This window comes from Sinocyclocheilus anshuiensis, unplaced genomic scaffold (assembly GCF_001515605.1).
Source record: "Sinocyclocheilus anshuiensis isolate Anshui unplaced genomic scaffold, SAMN03320099.WGS_v1.1 scaffold436, whole genome shotgun sequence".
Taxonomy (NCBI): domain Eukaryota; kingdom Metazoa; phylum Chordata; class Actinopteri; order Cypriniformes; family Cyprinidae; genus Sinocyclocheilus; species Sinocyclocheilus anshuiensis.
This window is the reverse complement of record NW_015560618.1, coordinates 2,069,359-2,088,403: the sequence shown is the minus strand read 5'-3', so window position 1 is coordinate 2,088,403 and position 19,045 is coordinate 2,069,359. Positions and strand designations below refer to the sequence as shown.

General features: G+C 36.6%; 1 protein-coding gene across 2 annotated transcripts; it reads left to right on the top strand.

The window, feature by feature from the left end:
- The first annotated feature begins 2,238 nt into the window (after window positions 1–2,238).
- Window positions 2,239–18,832, top strand: LOC107681715 (dual specificity protein phosphatase CDC14A-like). Of its 2 annotated transcripts, XM_016478032.1 has the most exons (16): window positions 2,239–2,458; window positions 2,537–2,655; window positions 3,085–3,175; window positions 3,290–3,365; window positions 6,659–6,751; window positions 6,956–7,035; window positions 7,784–7,850; window positions 10,373–10,435; window positions 11,217–11,304; window positions 11,435–11,665; window positions 12,635–12,773; window positions 12,864–13,029; window positions 13,119–13,216; window positions 15,904–16,032; window positions 16,130–16,502; window positions 18,330–18,832. In XM_016478032.1, the coding sequence occupies exons 2-16, from the start codon at window positions 2,610–2,612 to the stop codon at window positions 18,357–18,359; spliced, it is 1,770 nt and encodes a 589-aa protein (XP_016333518.1). In that variant the 5' UTR covers window positions 2,239–2,458; window positions 2,537–2,609; the 3' UTR covers window positions 18,360–18,832. The 2 variants fall into 2 exon arrangements, with proteins under 2 accessions (XP_016333518.1, XP_016333517.1); XM_016478031.1 differs by having other exon boundaries at window positions 2,239–2,655.
- The last annotated feature ends 213 nt before the right edge of the window (window positions 18,833–19,045 follow it).

The following is a 19,045-nucleotide window of genomic DNA, read 5'->3' as shown; positions in this document are numbered from 1 at the left end:
TATCTATCATCATCCGAATCATCCATCCATCCATCCATCCATCCATCCATCCATCCATCTATCTATCTATCTATCTATACTCCATTTGGCAGTCTGTATCAATCTACTTTAAATCATAAGTACTGGACACGCTGTATGTTTGTACATGTCGGTCTGCATGATACAGTTTTTCTCAGTCGCTTTGGTGCATTTCTCGACTCATCCTTAATATTTGCAAAGAAGTATGCATTTCTCAAACAATTCATACAAACAGCACCACACAATGGATTACCTGCAAAAGCCTGTAACTTACTCAAAATCTTTAAATCTGCCATCAGAATGAAAAGCCCTTGTCTCATTGTTCACAAACAAGATAGTCAAAATGCTTAGTCATGTTGTCAATATAACAGTGCACTCTGTTAGTATTACCTGATGTAAACTATGGCAGCAGTTTGGATGACAGTTACTGTATTGAAATGCAGAAGGTTGTACTTCTTATGTATGCCATATATCCATTTCAAAAGTTCAAATTTACATATTACTGTATGTGGGATATTGATTGAAAGAGACTGGATAGGATTCACAGTTACACTATACTAGTGGTCTGACAAAAACAAACAAAAAAACATTACAACGTCATTGTGATATAGAAAAGAAATATGGGCACAAAGGCGAAAATACAAAATTAGAAAGGCAAACACAGGAAACACTTCTTGCTTTTGCATGCAGCCCTGTATGAGGAATTGCACTGCACCTCCTGACGTGCCAATTCTCATCTACATGACAACGAATATCTTCCCTTGCAATGCAATGTGGACTGGAGTCAAGTGAACCATCTCACAACTTCATGTATGTGGATGAGGCTGGCTTCAGCCTGACCAAAAGCAGAAGGCGTGGTTGAAATGTCATCGGCCACAGAGCTACTGTTGATTTACCGGGCTAACGGGAATTCGTAACTCTTGTGTTGTCCTCTGTCTATATATGCTTTCCAATTGAAGGTTCATGAGATGCACCTTTGAGCTATTTCTGAGAACTGGTTTATCTTTAGCTGATCTACATTCTCTTCATTAGTGAAAGTCAACATTCACCTGCTCAATTCATGGCAAACTTACACAAAGTCTAATAGAAATGTGTAGAAAATATGCTTGAGAGTTTATGACAACTAGATCAACCATTTTGCATTTAATGACTTATACGATGAACTAATGCCGAGATGTTTTGGGGGGTAAGACTTTTGCACAGAGAACTATATAGTACATTTTGAGCAACATGACCGCAGATAAATGTACATAATCAATTGCATGAATGTACTAAAGCAATCGCAACTTGTTCAAAAGAATGAGAAACTGCTTTTATGATGTGCACAATTGACTAGATGATGTGGAGGTTGAACAAGTACCGGTAGTTTTCAGAATTTAATTTCTGATCTGAGAAATGCACCAAAACGACTGAGAAAAACTGTAAATGAAGCTGATATGTGCTCTGATGCACAAGCAGAGGGATGCCGGTGTTTTGAGGCTGTAGCTGTATGTGAGCTGACTCCAGCCTGATCATATTAAGAGTTTTAGAGCTGAAGCACGTCAGCTGCACGTGTGGCCGCTGATGCCAAACACACCTCAGTCATTTAAACAATAAAAAAAAATCCTTAAATGCTTCATTTCACAGTATGGCAGTGATAAGTGATAGCAATGTCTGACTGACTGCATCATAACAAATATTCACCACACATAATCCTGCATCATGAATAATCCAATCACTAGTTTATGCTACATAAATGTTTATGACCCACTTTAAAATAGGCTGTAATGTTAACTTTAACAATGAAGCATATGCTTACAAAGACCAGAAGTATCAATCTATCTATTGACCAATCTATGACACAAACGCTTATGCAAAATACAAATAATTTCACAGGTAGGCTAATAAACATTTTCTGGGTAATGTGCGCAATACTTTTCAGCAACGTTGGATGCAAAAATGACATGGTTTATTTCTGTCCATTTCTGTAGCTGGATGTGTAACACAAGTACCCTTACGAAAAAGAAGTTTATTCAAGTGTGCTATTAAGTATACTTAAAAATATACTTGAACTTTACTTAAGTATACTTACTAAAATAAACTTGAAGTATACTACTTTTTGGTAAGGGTAATCCAAAATATCATAGCAGGCACTGCGTCTCGAAATCTGATTGGTCGAATTTAACCCCTCCTTAGCAACGCGCATTTGTGTGGTGGTGTGGCACGTGGTTACTAGGCAATGTCCCTTTAACTTTTACCCTGAAGTTTTTAGCGATGGAACAACGTGCACAGAAACTCTAGCACACTATAATTGCAAAAGATAAAGGAAAACTGAAGGACACGAACGTCCGTGAGATTCAGCTGTTGGAAATGATCATGTTTTTAAGTCACTTTGCGTTCGGAAGAGATTTAGAGGATTTGCTGTCTATATTCGACACACGAGAGCTTATGGGACACAGAAGTGGGTTATAGCAAGACTGTGTTTACTTCTGTGTAAATAACGGATTTACTTTTAAATACATTTAATTTCAAACCTCAGGAACATAACAAAACCCTTTGGAACGAAACGCGTGGCAATATTTTAACATCCTAAAGTTTCAGTATTGAATAAAATGGGAGATGACAATGAGCTGCTCGGAGCATCTGAGTTTATCAAAGGTAATATTAAATAAGTTGAATAAGTTAAAAAATAGTTTCGTTTATATTAAATAAAGGTTGAAAGGCAACCTATTTTCTAATCTGCTTAATCCATGTGTAAATGTCTTATTACATCAATATCCTAGCATATGTTGCACTCTGTAATACATTTCTTGAATGTATTAAAACTATCTTAACAGATCGTGTACATTCAGATATCAATGGAATAAAATACAGTATATGGTTTAAAGTGGCTTGCCATTTTGTGATGTTAATGTAATAAATTTGTTAATGTTGTTACAACTGAAATTAATTATATTTATCTTCAGAATGTAGTCCAATTATCTAAAATAGAGAGACTGTGTTTCCAGATATAAGAGATTTAGATGTGATTTACCATCATTTAGCTATTTTATGACTCGATCTGTATACTGCTGTATTTTCTTTCAGATCGTCTGTATTTTGCTACTCTTAGAAGCAAACCCAAAAGCACAGCAAACACACATTTCTTCTGCACCGATGATGAATTTATTTATGAAAAGTGAGTCCTCAGGTTTTGGCACACTTAACTATTACATTTTGGATTGTTATAGCTCATATTTGATTGTTATACTTCATGACAAGTGGTGATTTTATGGTTCATTTCTGTCACAAGCTTTTATGCAGATTTTGGGCCCCTCAATCTGGCAATGCTGTACAGATACTGCTGCAAACTGAACAAAAAACTAAAGGTAAATTCATCTTCTTTGAATCGAATGGCTCCATGTTTGCATTGTTCATCTAACTTACTGATCAAATATATTCATTTTTATCTTTGAATTGATTCGTAATCACTTTTTAGTAAGTAAAGTAAGTTGGTTGCCTAAAAACAAAACTTTTAGTTTTAGTTTTAGTTTTAGTTTTCCAAAAGTCAAGGCAAAATCCCATGGTGAAGCGCTTTGATATACATATGAATATATAAGAATATATGAATCTTAGATAACAGATATTTGAAAATACCTTTCCTGGAAAATCCTTTGCAAATATAGGTAGGTTAAATCCGGGCCCAGCATTACAAAGTGAATGAAAATGACCCTTAAAGGGTTAGTTCAGTCAATAATGAAAATTAGGCTGCGTTTCACTCACCCCCGAAGCATCCTAGGTGTATATGACTTTCTTCTTTCAGACGAATCCAGTCGGAGTTATATTAAAAATTGTCTTTGATCTTTCAAGCTCTATCGTTGTACTCAGCGGGTGTTGCAGTGCTTCGGTTCAAAAGACGTGAAATAAAAAGCACCCTTCCACAAAAAAAAAGTGTCTCACGCGGCTCCGGGGGGTGAACAAAGGCCTCCTGTAGCGAATCGATGCGTTTTTGTAAGAAAAATATCCATATTCAAAACGTAATAATCACTTGAATCTAGCTTGCGCTCACTGTTGTAAACGGAAGCAGTTCCGGGGGAATTACGTATGAGGTCAGCGTTGCGCATGCGCCGCTCAGAAGTGACGCACGAGGAAGTAACGTAACGCATTACTTTCCATAAAAAGTAACTAAGTAACGTAATTAGTTACTTTTTTTATGAAGTAACGTAATATTGTAATGCATTACTTTTAAAAGTAACTTTCCCCAACACTGCTCATGTATAGAGATTTGTTTGCTAGACTGTTTAATGAGGCACACAGAGTTCATGCAGTGAGCAGTAGAGAGCGCTCTATACACGTCTGTATAATGCCGGGACAGAAGTTTCTGGCATGAATGATTGAACTTCAATGACTGTCTGTGTCTGGAGCTGACAGATAAAGGGGTATGGCTCATGTTCAAGGTGTTTCTCTGCAGTGTATATGTGTGTCTTTATAATATGAAGTGAGCTGAAAAGGTATGTGAATATCTATCTAAGAAAAGTCTGTGAAAGGTCCAGTGTACTGTTTTCTGTATACTTTTTCGAATTATGTATTGCTTTGTGTTGTGGAAAATTTAAGGAAATGTCCATAAATTGAACAGAAAAGCTGCTGGTAATTTTGTTCTTGGACAAGTTTCAGGTGCTAGGTTTTTCTACAATTCTTGTCTTCCAGTGTAAGCCGCACATAAAACGTCACATAAAAGTTTTTTATTACAAGTTTATTGAGTTATAGTAATGGTACAAATTATGGTATACCTATAGAGCTCTATAGAGCTTTTCTCAGAACTAAAATAACTTGTCTTGTTTAAGTTTTAACCAATTAGCAGTTTGGTGATTTTTAGTTTATGAAATCAGCAGAGGATCCATGATCTGCTAAAAGTCTGATACCCTTTGCTTTCATTCTGAGCAATATAACATTGTTTGATAGTTTTAAACCTAATTTCTTTTTGTTAATCTTTCTTTAAAATAGATAACACTGGGTTTGGTATTGAGTTTCCTGATGCAGTTGCATTCATACATTTTAAAGTCTGGTGTAAATGTCTAAATACTTTTTGGGGCCATTCTATGTAGTGTAATTGGCCCTGATTCTTTGTATGAATAATTAACCATTTTTATGAAATAAATAACAACAAAACTCCAAATTGGCTTAAATCTAATTAAATGTAATAAAAGGTATTAAAGGAACAGTTAACCAAAACATTACAATTCTGTCATCAATTACTCATTCTCATGTCGTTGCAAACCTGATTTTGATATATCTGACATATTTTTGTAGGCCAACATCAAAGTTAGCATTAACTTGGTTCCCACCACAAAAACCCAACAGTATTTTTCCATTAGCTTTTGGATTATTGCAGAAAATAAACTAAATATAGTTTTGATGCTTACATGTTCTGTTCATGTAATCATGATAATCTTTGCAAACTTTTATGCATTTTGAAGCTAAATGTAGACTATAAACAAACCCCACATTGCATTACTTTAATTTCACCACCATTAAGCTTCAACAACTCTTTCAGACTTTATTTTAAAATGCATTTATTTAAAAAGTTTGAGTTAGAAGAGACAAGAAATGGTAAAAGTTTTTTTTTTTTTTTGAGTTATTTTTTTTGAAGCTAAATGTAGACTATAAACAAACCCCACATTGCATTACTTTAATTTCACCACCATTAAGCTTCAACAACTCTTTCAGACTTTATTTTAAAATGCATTTATTTAAAAAGTTTGAGTTAGAAGAGACAAGAAATGGTAAAAGTTTTTTTTTTTTTTTTGAGTTATTTTTTGTAATAAAACATGAAAATATCTTGAACTTGAATTAACCACAGACTTCATTTCAGGCATTTCACGAGTTCACATGTGCATACTGTAAATCAGGCGGGGTAAAGAATAGGCATATTTAGGGAAGGGTTAAGCTGAGATATGACCCAAACCCAAAGTACTCCCCCAGACTTCCTTGGCTGGGTATAGGAGCCAGTTGGGGTAGCGGAGGGATGCTGGAAAACAGTCGTTGAATGGAGGTGAAAAACAGCTATATATCGGTTGGACAATCTGAGCATGTTCCTTCCAAATTTGGTTAAAATAAACTAACCCATGCAGTCAAAAAACCCATTGACTTCAGGATGATTGAAGCTGATTGGTTGGGCAATCTGAACATGTTCCTTTCAAACTTTAAAATAAATGACCAAAAAGCAATTAAAAAAACCCTTTGACTTCAGGACGATTGAAGCTGTTTTGGCTTACAAAAATAAGTAATCCCTGCAGCACTCTACAGACAGAATGTCTACACATTTCCGTACAGAGAAAGTGATAGAAAGTGACAGAAACTTACATAAAGACACCATGAAACAGTCCATATGGATCATGCACTATATTCTTTTGCTTTCTTAAACAGAGTGGTATAGAGTTCTCAAATAATACCATATTTTCTGTGAGGGACAGAATTAAATCTGTTTTTCATTTATTCAATTTAAATATGTGTATGTTCAAACTTTACACATTATTGGATGAAAAGCAGCATTCTCCTTTAGTGTTTCATAGAAAAGTTATACAGGTCTAGAACAAGTGTTTTCATTTCTTGATGAAATATCCCTTTAACCAGCACAGCTCTGAAAATGAATGTGTGTTGTGTAACTTGTGTATGTCTGCAGTCTTTCACTCTGTCCAGAAAGCGCATCATCCATTACACCAGTTACGACCAACGAAAGAGAGCCAATGCGGCCTTCCTCATCGGCGCTTATGCGGTGAGTCCAGCTCTGTTTCTATGACCTTAGAAGATGATCATTTTGTGGATTTTAACCATCACGTTTTAGGGTTTGAGAGACCCCAGACAATAAGAACAAACTGATTATGAACAGTGAAAAACAAGAGCTATGTAGACCCAGCTGACCTCGTTTTAGAGCCTCCCGGAGAAATTTCTAGTCATGACGTCTCGCTTCTGTGTGCAGGTAATCTACTTAAAAAGAACTCCAGAGGAGGTGTACCGGGCCCTGATCTCTGGAACCAATGTGTCATACCTGCCCTTCAGGTGAGAAGCTGCTCACACGATCTGACACAAGCATCACAATCTGATCTGATCACGTGTCATCATGCTACTCATACCTCATTACTATAGCTTTGTATATTACTGTATCACTACTGTTCAAAAATTTGTGTCAGTAAATAATAATAATAATTTGAGAGAAATTAAAACCTTTATTCTAAATGGATGCATTAAACTAATCAAAAGTGACAGTAAAGAATTAAAAAAATCTACTTCAAAATGTTGTTCATTTGAACTTTCTGTTCATCAAAGAATCCTGGAAGAGTTACATGGACTCCACATATATATTACACAGCAAAAACGGTTTTCAACATTGATAATACCTCATCAAGGCTGTATTTATTTGATCGGAATTACAGTAAACAAATAAGTTCACTAATATTGTGAAATGTGAGAAATGCTGCAAGCAGAGTGATACAAACGTTGAAACTGTTGGAGTTCTGTTATCACTAGAATATTGCACTGCTGGAAAAGGCTCTCAGCCAATCAGATTCGAGGACCAGAAATAACTGTTGTATAAAAAAATGACCTTACTGACACCAAACTTTAGAATGGTAGTGTGGGTAATTTTGAGGAAGCACTGCACGCATGCGCACGCACACACACACACACACACACACACACACACACACAAACACACACAAATATTTAATCATACATTCACAAAAAATCTTTTTTTTTTTTTTGCAATGAACATTCTTTATCTTCTATTTTCTTTTTTCTTACCATATAGAGATGCTGCTTTTGGGAACTGCACATATGATTTAACCATATTAGACTGTTTACAAGGAATCCGCAAGGTACGTGTATTGAAGGGAAGCGTTTGTTATAAAAGCACAATCCGTTTTAACTATTAATATTTAGGAAGGTTAAAGTTTGTGAAACTCTTAAACTTTTTTTGGATCAAGGCTGGACAGCAGTGGCGTAGCGTCTGGGTATGCAGGGTATGCAGGTGCATATGGGCCCGGGCAGATTGGGGGCCCGCCGAGCTGAGGGGAACTTTTAATTGAAACGAGGAAATTAATTTCCCTGCAATTTCCCTGAATTTCCCTTGTCCGACAGCTTATCAGAATTCGAGTCCGACTGGAGCCCGTGTCTTTTTTCTCTCTCTCTCTTCCCCATTACACAGCTGCTGTTGCTGCCATTCAAATAGTTTCGTTTCGGTTTTTAATGGCAAAGTGGTTATATTTCTTTTTGTTTCTTTATTAAGTTAATTTAGAAATATGTTTGGAACATTTTATGTTTGTTAAATTCAGGTTTTTGTTTTTTAAAGGAGCGGCCAAGCAGCCAGCGTCAGACAGTGAGTTGAGCATATGTTTGATCAATTTAGCCTTCTCAAATCAACACGACGACTTGCCTAAAATAAAATCTATAGACATAAAAGACTTTGTGCATTTCACAGTATTAAGTTAAACATTTAACCTAGAAAAATATGTGCTGTTAGGCGCATATCCAATCATTTGTGCGGAGAGTGGAAGCTGAATCGCGCTTTGCAGGACATGGGAGGCGCCAGTGCGATAACTTGCATTTTTTTAATAACAGTGGAAGCTTAAAAATATGCCGTAATTTTTGCACATAAAGGTAATAGTATACCTAATTCGGAACTGCAAAGTCTACTTTTATTTGGGTGCACTCACAATATCAACAAAACCTTGTGCTTTTGTAAAATAAGGAAAACAAACGCTTTCTGATGCACTTTCTGTCATCTCTGTCTTGAGCAGGAGCGCCTCTCAATGATGAACTGAAACTCAGCGAATACTTGCCTTACCGACATGATAAATATATCTATATAATGCTTTAAATTACTATTTTAAAACGAAATAATTCAAATCAAAAAACAAAAACTCTTTCATTATGTAATCCGTAAAGATGCATTTCTCTCTAAAGGCACGTCCAATGAGGAGATGGCGAGTCAGGTTCGTCAAATTCATCTTTGCGACTGACTCAGAAAACACTAGTTTATTAGCAAATAATTAAAATATCCCCTCACTATTTTTTACTTTTTTGTTTGTTTTTTATTTATTTTGTTTGTTTGTTTTTTGGGCCGCTGTGCCAAAATTGTGTTTGCATTCAGTAGCTACAAATAGCCTATGGCAGCATTTTAGTGCCACGGTGAAAAATAACTAAATAAATAAGATTAACGTCATAATATTTTAAGAATAAAGTCAAAATTAAGATAATAAAATCATGTTATATTGCGTGAAGTTAATGTGAAAATTCCACCTATAGGCTACTACGCCGAAAAAAAAAGTCTGTAGCATCCGTCATTCTTCACATTTAACATAAAAAACAGCAATAAAATGTAGACTTGTTGACTTTTTTTAAAACTCTGATTGATCGATTTCATGAGACATTCGTTTGTATTAAATTCTTCAGATTTTTTTTCAAGCATGCATTCAGATATTCATTTTTATTTCGTGCTGCAAATATTAAAGAGGAAAATATCATTGATTCATATGCCGCTTGAATGGAGGCGAATTATCTCACTACATATTAAAGAGCGTAAAAACACATTTATTGTTTGTATTTTATCATGAAATTGACAGAAGGCTGAGACTTTGTAGTAACAAAGCACAAAGCTGCGATTATTGAGTGGCTTGCGTGCTACAAATAATGAATGGACTTTAAACTTGAAATGTCATTTCCAAACATTTAGCCTATACCGTAAAACAGCTCATGATTCACGTAACATTATTTACTTCAGAAAAATCAACAACAGGGACCAAGTTAAGTTAACCGAGTTGAAGTCCATAACGCTTTGGGGGGGTGACAACATTTTTTGCATATGGGCCCAGGGCTGACTTGCTACGCCACTGCTGGACAGTGTAGACATGTAATGCACTTTATCCCCAGATCATAAGCTTTTAGTCCAATTATCTGTCTTTTCAATCTGACACGGGAGAAAGAACTGGCACAGGCACTATCAGACAGATTACACAAAGGACATTAACACAATGTGATAACTGAGTAACAGGAAGCACAATACAAAGAAAATAGTTTGTGTGGGTGGAGAGTTTCAGGAATGATATGCACTTGAAGAACAGAGAAATATGCAACTTGGATGGCTGTAATTGACTGTAATTGAAACATGATTTGAGTATGTGGGGTTGAAGAAAACCTTGGAAGTTTGTCCTTTTAAGCATCAAGGATTTATCTAAAATTAATTCATGCATAATAGTCTCTTTTGAAGATGCTTCCTTAGAACCATTTACATTTCTGTTATGTTGGTAAAGTTAGTAAAAGACCCAAATTCATATTTTTTTTTTATTTAATGAAATGCCAAATCTTATAATTAATTATTATTAATAAATTTTCTCTTCAGGCCTTGCAGCACGGGTTCTTTGACTTTGAGAATTTTGATGTTGAAGAATATGAACATTATGAGGTATCACCTTTTTATATATTAATATTGATACTGATAATATTCTCATACTCATTCTCACGAGTGATAATATATCAGTGTGATTTTTGTCATTTTGACAGATAACAAATAGAAACATTCCAGTAAACACTGCTAATAGGGATTAGAAATTAAAAGGGGAGACAATTACATTTTAAAGCATCCGTGTGAAAACAAAGTTGGAAAGAGATGTGAGAATGTGGCAAGAGAAAAACAGATTCTTAATGCATTCAGTGAATTACCCATTGAACATATCCCAAATTAAATCAGGAGAGCAGACCACAAATGTGTAGTAATTGTTGTCTTTTTATATATTGTTACAATTTAGGAAAACAGAAAATATTTAGGAGGAAAACAAAGCAGCGGACTGAAAAGAGCTCTTGCCATAGATATTGGAGTTATACCATGCCACACTAAAATACCAATTGTTATCTTATTCTCCTGCTGTCTTAAAATAGAACATGAAGGAAAATGTTGTTTATTCAGTCAAACTGATGGATAAGGATTGTTTGTAGTGCAGCCTTATGATTTGAAATGATTTGTTTTAGTCTTTTGAGTGGAGCTTCCCCAAACCGGAAGTGCTTCCCATAATTTAAAACGCAGGACGTTCGCTAGGAAAAAGGATGCTGTCCTATTGTAAATTCTTAAAAGCAATAAAGCATCTACAAAACTCAACACATGTAACTTCTTTTCATTAGTTGTTAACATGAATGTTTTTGATGAATTCAGATGTTTTAGCATGTCTTCTCACCTTTTGCATTACAAGCGTGTAGAAAATGGTGATTTTAACTGGATTGTGCCAGGAAAACTGTTGGCCTTCATTGGACCTCATCCCAAGAGCAAAATAGAGAACGGTAAGCTGGCACGTTAGATTCAGAGCTAAAAGCTTCTGCCCCAACAAATACTAGATTCTAGTGGTTATTGGATCGATGTTTTGGTAACTGTTCTTCACTTCTGAACTGATGACTGTTTTGGCTCTTTCAGGTTATCCTCTCCACGCTCCAGAAGTGTACTTCTCCTACTTCCGCCAGCACAATGTCACAGATGTTGTGCGACTGAACAAGAAGATTTATGAAGGTCGGCGCTTCACAGATGCCGGGTTTGAACATCACGACTTGTTCTTTGTAGACGGCACCACACCTAGTGATCTCCTCACAAGACGCTTCCTGCACATCTGTGAGAGCGCCAAGGGTGCCGTAGCTGTCCACTGCAAGGGTGAGACACTTTCTAGATTTATGAAGAAACTGCATCTTTTTTTTTTTTTGCATCTGGAGTAAGGTGCACTATTGCATAAATAAAAAGTGGAAAGGAGACTTTGTATGAGCTTGCAATTTTTGTGAAAGTGTAATGCAGGACCCAGACTTTATGTTGCTAGTGAACCTGTATTTAATGCAGTCTGTGTCAAATTTGATGCATTTGATGTCACTTTCAAACCAAGCAGATTTCTGCTGGTCAGTGTGACAAATTTGCGTTACCAACTTAAAACCTTTTTTGCCCTCATGTAAAGCTTATCTAATTCTGATTTAGATTAATGGATTTAATCAGCAAAAATTCAGCAATTAAAATTAATGAATTTATCTTATATCTGTAATATACTGGTCATCGGCTGATTTTTGGCATTTTTAGTTGATTGGTATCAGTCTATATTGCATTTTTATTTGATCATGATTTTAAAGTTTTTACATTTTACCCATCTCCTACCACTCAAAGTACATCTTTAAAAACACTATTAATATTACATCGATACACAATGTAAGGTGATGGCTGAATTAATTTTTACGTTTAAAGTGCTTGATTTTAGTTTTTAGTAGTTTATTTTGTTTCAATTTAATTTTCAACAAAATAGTATAAATATGGTCGATTAACAGCCATAATATGACAACAATCATTGATTATCGGTGCTGACCAGAATTTTAAAATCAGTGCATCCTTATTTATTTTACTTGGTAAGTTACAAGTTTTGTTCTTAGATTTCGACGATGACGGTAAGTCACGCAACCCGTCCATGTTGGATCTGTCTTATTTATCTGGCTGTGACAGATGAATTAATGCCAAAATACTTTGAACAAAATAGTTTAATTGCGTGCATGTATTTCCATGGGGGAGCATTTTCTGATTAAAATAATTTTTTTTAAATATAATATTTTGATTTTTAATTATTATTTTCCCACTTTCTTTTCACAGCTGGCCTTGGCAGGACAGGCACTCTGATAGGCTGCTACCTGATGAAGCATTATCGCTTCACAGCACCTGAGGCCATTGCCTGGACACGAATCTGCAGACCGGGCTCCGTCATTGGACCACAGCAGCACTTTCTCGAACAGTAAGTCCAAAAATTCTACAGACAGATTGAGGCACATAAGGACATAAAATGGTCTAGAGGTCTGTTTAGAAGCGCTTTCTTTCTCTTAAGGAAGCAGCACAGTATGTGGGTGCAAGGTGATCTCCATCGGTCCAAGCAGAAGCAACAGCAGCTGAGGCAAAGCCGACAACAGGAGAGAAACATGGCCCATCTCATATCCAGCATGGACGACATGTCCATCGACAGCACCATTCTGAAGCCACCAAGTGTGGATGAGGTGAGACGTCTGAGGAACTGAATCTACCAATCATATCTGAGTGCACAATACAGTAACACTGTTATTGAAACTGTTTTGTTACACTACAGAATGAGTTCAGAGAAGAGGACATGATTCCAACTCAAGGAGACAAACTACTAGCTCTAAAGGGCCAACGCCACCCCAGACCTACTGCCACAGTGCTTAGGTAGACCTTCAGTTATATTAAATAAAGGATATAATTATCATTAATATGGTCTCAACAGTCTCAGTCGTGACATTAGATCAAAATATTGTGGCAGTTAAAGGTACAATATGTAAGATTTTTGTAATAAAATATCCAAAAACCACTTGCATAGTGTTATATATTTCATGCAGTTGTGTACTTACGTTATCTCAAAAGTTCCCAAGGATTTGTAAATCCAGAGAAATTCCAGTTTTAAATAATGACTTGTCCCTGGTCATTGTCGCCTATCAATGACGCAATATCCGCGCTATCCTCGGTTTCCGCTTATGAATACTACGGCAACACACGTGGAGAAATGCGGAAATGTTAGTTATACCGCATGCAGCGCGCCACTGTTGTGCATTTACATCATTCAATTCAATTCAATTCAAGTTTATTTGTACAGAGCTTTTCACGATACAAATCGTTGCAAAGCAACTTTACAGCAAATTAAGTTTCTACAATATTTAGTGGTAGCTTATCAGTGTTGACTGTCAGTTAATGTACATATGGCAGAAATGTACGGAAAAATCAATTAAAGACGTAATCAAACAGACGATGAACACTATTAACAGCAATTATTAATACATCATCATGGATCACGATTACACTTTAGAAAGTCCGGAAAATCCAAAAAAACGTAGACGTACACCAACTGAGGCAAGAGGGCATTGGGACAAACACAGAAATAAAACTAGAATAAATATCGGCGTGGCGTTTCCAAAATGGAGAGAGCTTCGCAAAAACCTCGGACTGGACAGAGACTCCGCTCTCGCGTGTGTTTTAATAGACAGGTAAGCAAATATATATTATTTATTGTGCAAATAATAGTCATGTACAGGTGATTTAAATAGATATAAATTAAGTTACACTAAGAATTTCCAGAATTTTCCTGTATTATAATTATTTGTGAAAACGACATCTCCCATTCCATGCTCCGTCATTGCGTCATCGAGCTTCGCCTCTGTTATTGTTTTGAAAATGCGACCTCTAGCGAAAAAAATTACATATTGTACCTTTAAACAAAACGTTTTGGGTCAATATACAAAAGCATTGCCTTGATAATGTTTTGCTTTCTATTTGCTACCTTTGGCAGGGAATTAATATGTTTTCAAAAAACACCAAAAATCCATGCGTTTAATTTTCTTATACTTGGTTTGAAGATGATGTAAGATGTGACAAATTTGTAGGAAGAAATAGTTATATGATATGAAAAGTTATAGGATAAATAAATACTATAAAAGTAATTTTATTTATTGTTTGTTGATTTTAAATACAAAACTTGGTAAATGATTTATGTGTCAGTACTTCTTAAACATTTCCAGCACATTTTAACAATACCGTGATAATACTGATAACCATGATAATTTTGGTCACTATAATCGTGATAAGATATTTTCATACTATTACATCTCTACCCCAGGTATACATAGAGGGAAGAATCATGAAGTCAAACCGAGTTACTGTCAAGTTAATATTGACAGTAGATTTACCAATTTATTGACAGTAAATCTACCATTTTAGATTTACCATTATTTTGAGCTTTATATAGATTTTGACCTGGAGGTCATTGCTCCAGTGGACCAGTGGTACTCTCAGTTCATTGTGACGTCATGCATGATTCATGGTGCTTCTCATTTCTGAAATTGTGCATACACATTTCTGGGTCACGGGCTGGATGATAGGGAAGCAAGAACATGATTAAGCATCAGTTACAGCATTGAGAATCACTCGCCATTGAAATCCAGTCCCACTTAGAACCCAAAGATAACCTGCTCAGGAACCTAAAGCATCATCATGATATCTTTCCTTTCTGATTATCTGATCTCCTCATCCACTATCAGTGTGCAGCATCCACTTGGATGTTGCGACGGCAGCCATAGTGTGCCAGAACGCCCACCATACACCAGCTAATTGGTGGAGAGGAGACAGTGATGAAGCCAATCAGTAGATATGGGGATGATTAGACCAAAGACATCCTGGGATTTTTAATGACCACAGAGAGTCAGGACCTCAGTTTAACATCTCATCCAAAGGATGGTGCTTGTTGACAGTATAGTGCCCCAATCACTATCCGGGGGTGCTAGGACCCACACAGACCACAGGGTGAGCACCCCCTGCTGGCCTCACTAGCACCTCTTCCAGCAGCAACCTAGATTTCCCAGGAGGTCTCCCATCCAGGTACAAACCAGGCTCAATCCTGCTTAGCTTCAGTGGGTGACCAGTCTTGGGCTACAGGGTGATATGGCTGCCGGCAATCTGCTAGCAATTACACCAATCACTATTGGCATTCTTTGCATTTGTAGCCAATGAGCTTGCTGCTCAACATTTTAATAGTTTGGTTCAGTGTTTGTAGTATCAGCAGCCCTCCATTGTATTTGTAGTCAAGTACCAAATAAAGTACCCATGAACAATTCTTTCAGTCAATAAAATCACTTTGGGGTCTAAGAGGGACTAAGTTTTGCACAACAGTGGCAGTGACCTGTACCAAGTGCAATGTTATTACACAAAAGCATTGCAGTTTTGAACATCATTACTCATATTGAAGAAACCGCACTGAAAAGAAACAAAAAAGCTTCCATCCATGAGGACATTCTGGAGGACAAGTGTAAATAAATTATAATCTTTTAATAAACTTGCTCTGCTATTTGTCTTTTTTTTTTTGGCAGTGGGATAAACCCAGCTCCAAGCATCATTTCCCCTCCCAAGTCTTCCAAAGCTCCTCTCTTCATCTCCTCTTCCACTGCACCACGGAGACTAACAAGAAGCCCTTCCTCCTCTGCCGGCAATCTAAAAAGGTACATTAATGTTACACTGTCTGAGTGATTTGTTTTAATCCCAGATCCTATTTACACACCCAGACATTGCTAACCCCGCTTTATGCGGCCCACACAGCTTCAGTCCCCGTTTAGCCCATTCCCTCAGCAACCTTTACGATGACAACAACTTCAATGACGATGACAACAGCACACCTCCTTCCTCCTTCGCACCCTCCCCATCTCCTGCTCTAACCACATCTGGCTTCAGCTTTGGGTACACCTCTACTGAGCCCCGACTTCCTCCCTCACATTTAAACTTCAATCAAGAGGCCAACACCAACCTCAACAGCCTTACTGGCGCTAATACGGTTAGCGCTAATCGCACAGTCAGGCCTATGAACAGAACCGGCTATAGTCTGTTCTCCAGCGGTCCGCCGAACCCCCGTAGAGGTCCGTTGCGAGGTGGACTAAGCAGGTTTCCAGGGCACTACCTCAGCAGATCCATTCCAGTGAGTGACCATCTGGCTGCCTTTGTCGTCTGTGTGGCGCTTGATTTTCACTCACTATTTCTGCTGTTTTACTAACTTTCCTTCACTTTGTGTTTTTCCTCCAGTTTTTTTCTGGCCTCACTTACTGTTTCTGTGCTATAGTATAATTGTGATCTTTATGTGAGATTTTTATAATCAGTGGTTTTTCATAATTTAAAAAGAACAGCTCATGTACCGCTACCGCTATATCATTCCAAACATGATTGTGTTTTCTTCCTTGGAACAAAAAGTTGATGTAAATACAAATAAAATCTGAGCTGTATCAGAAGCACAAATTTATAGCAAATAATAACAAATTTTGGGGTGGTCCTCACATAAGATGTAAAACTGAGTAAAGGTGTGGTAATTTACAGTTATTCTGCGAATTTTGATCATTCAAGTCGTTTCAATAGGAATCGAGGTGATTGTGTATTTTTTGCGAGGGCAGATTTTCATGTGAATTCATGGCATTGACCGACAAAAAGATGCTTCGTTTGAAAGTGACTTCTGTGTGAGCTGTGCTTCATCTGCTACACTATTGACAGATTGACAGCACTTTTTGCCAGCAAAAGTTTGCCTCAATTTCGTTAATGTGACCGCACCTCAAGTTATGACAGTATTTTCATTTTTTAGAGTACATTTACACAACATTTGTTTTTTCATTGGGTCAGTTAGAGGGTGAATAAAGGCCTCCTGTTGCAAATTGATGTGTTTTTGTAAGAAAAATATCCATGTTTAAAATTGTATAAACAGTAATCTCTAGCTTTCTCTAACTAACGTTCGCCCATTCACAATAGAATGTAGTTCCGTATTGTATTCCATCCAGTCCAAGAATAACAAATATGTTTGAAGTTCCCAATTATAAAACATTTTCATTTGTCATGTGTCTCCTAGTGATAAGGAATGATCTGAAAGTATTTTAGTGTGTGAACCTCAGTTGTTAAGTGTCTGATGCCCAGTGTTCCTCTGTAACCATTTTCTAAGTTTGCAAATGTATGATGCATAAGCCTGGTTTCACAGACAGCGCATAGATTAAGCCAGGATTAGGCTTTAGTTAAATTAGGACATTTCAATCATGACAACTCTCGGAAGATTTTAGCATGGTGGTGGATATGACAATGTTAATGTATTTGGTCTTGGCGGAACAGATCTGCTACGCTGCTGCTGAATTGCTGCTGCTGTTGGTTATTGCTGTAGTTGTAGATTATTGCTGCTGCTGCAAGCAAGTACAGGAACTTGCTACTGCCAATGCATACGGCGATACGGTGCCGTGAGTATTTAAGACATATTGCTGCTGCACAAATAGCATATAAAATAACCTGTAGCAGATCTATACAGGTGGAGCTGGGGAAGGTGGAGGGTTTCATAGAAACTCTGAAAGCGCGCTGCAGGAATCTCAAGTGAATGCTAGACACCCATATAAATGCAAGGCAGTAAGCTCATTGGCTGCATATGCAGCATGAACCAATCAGCTTGTGCCAAGTCGTTTAACTCTCTGAATATCATCAGTTACGTTAACAACCCCTCGCCTGAGCCATCTAGAGTTTCATGACTGAACTATATATTTAAGTAGTACCATAGAAGATACATTACTGGTGTGCATCTTGATGCAAATCATTGGCAGTAATGTATTTTAAGATATATGAGTGCAGACTGCTTTTAGTTAAAACAGCTCAAACATGCATTTTAGGACTAGGCTTAAGCCTCGTCTGTAAAACGGGTTTAGTGTATTCCATAGTTTAGTATACTTTGCTTGCACACATCCTTTCATATCAGTTTATTAATTTAATTCTCTCTTTCTCTCCACAGTCCCTTCAGTCTGAATATGCTCAGTACTAAGGCTATGATTATACACTGATGGCCATCGCAACTGACCATTCGACCATGGACAAATCATTCCTAAAAGCTGATAAACCATTCAAAAAAGTCACATTGGGCTTAAAGTGTTTATAATAACATATTTATAGTGTTTTAATTGAGAACATTTCTGTAAGTCTGATGTATTATTCACAAATGTATTCAGTAATTTTTCTACATCCAAAATGGAATGTAACTGCTGGCATTTGTTTGTGACTAATTTTACAGCATTGTCTCACTTTTTTTTTTTTTTAAGAAAGTCCCAATTCGAATGAAAATCTTAGCAGTTGTGCATGAGTGTGTGACAGTATGGGTGTTTACAAGAAATATGCATGTATGTATGATCACATGATGCTGATTCAATTATGTTTAGTAATATGATTGTATCGAAATCATGATTTTTAAAACATTTTGCACAGATAGTTGTAATTTTAACTGGAATGTCGGCGCCGATGGCCTCGACTTCGCTTCCTGTCGACCTACTGTCCTATCTAAATAAAAGGCATGAAATGCCAAAAAGAAATCTTTAAAAAAAATTTAACATTTTTTTTAACTGGAATGTACTTTAGGTGGAATATACTTTAGATGCATTAAACCACTGTCCTTACACAGATCTTTTAAAGACTGTGACATGGTGATTTGTGATGTACAAAAGACTTGTTTGAAAA

Bases quoted from the DNA above. Each gene is read 5' to 3' on its own strand.
- LOC107681715 (XM_016478032.1), top strand. From the start codon at position 2,610: ATGGGAGATGACAATGAGCTGCTCGGAGCATCTGAGTTTATCAAAG. The intron at 10,436-11,216 runs GTATCACCTTTT...TTGCATTACAAG, and splicing joins AAGAATATGAACATTATGAG to CGTGTAGAAAATGGTGATTT. The intron at 11,666-12,634 runs GTGAGACACTTT...TTCTTTTCACAG, and splicing joins CGTAGCTGTCCACTGCAAGG to CTGGCCTTGGCAGGACAGGC.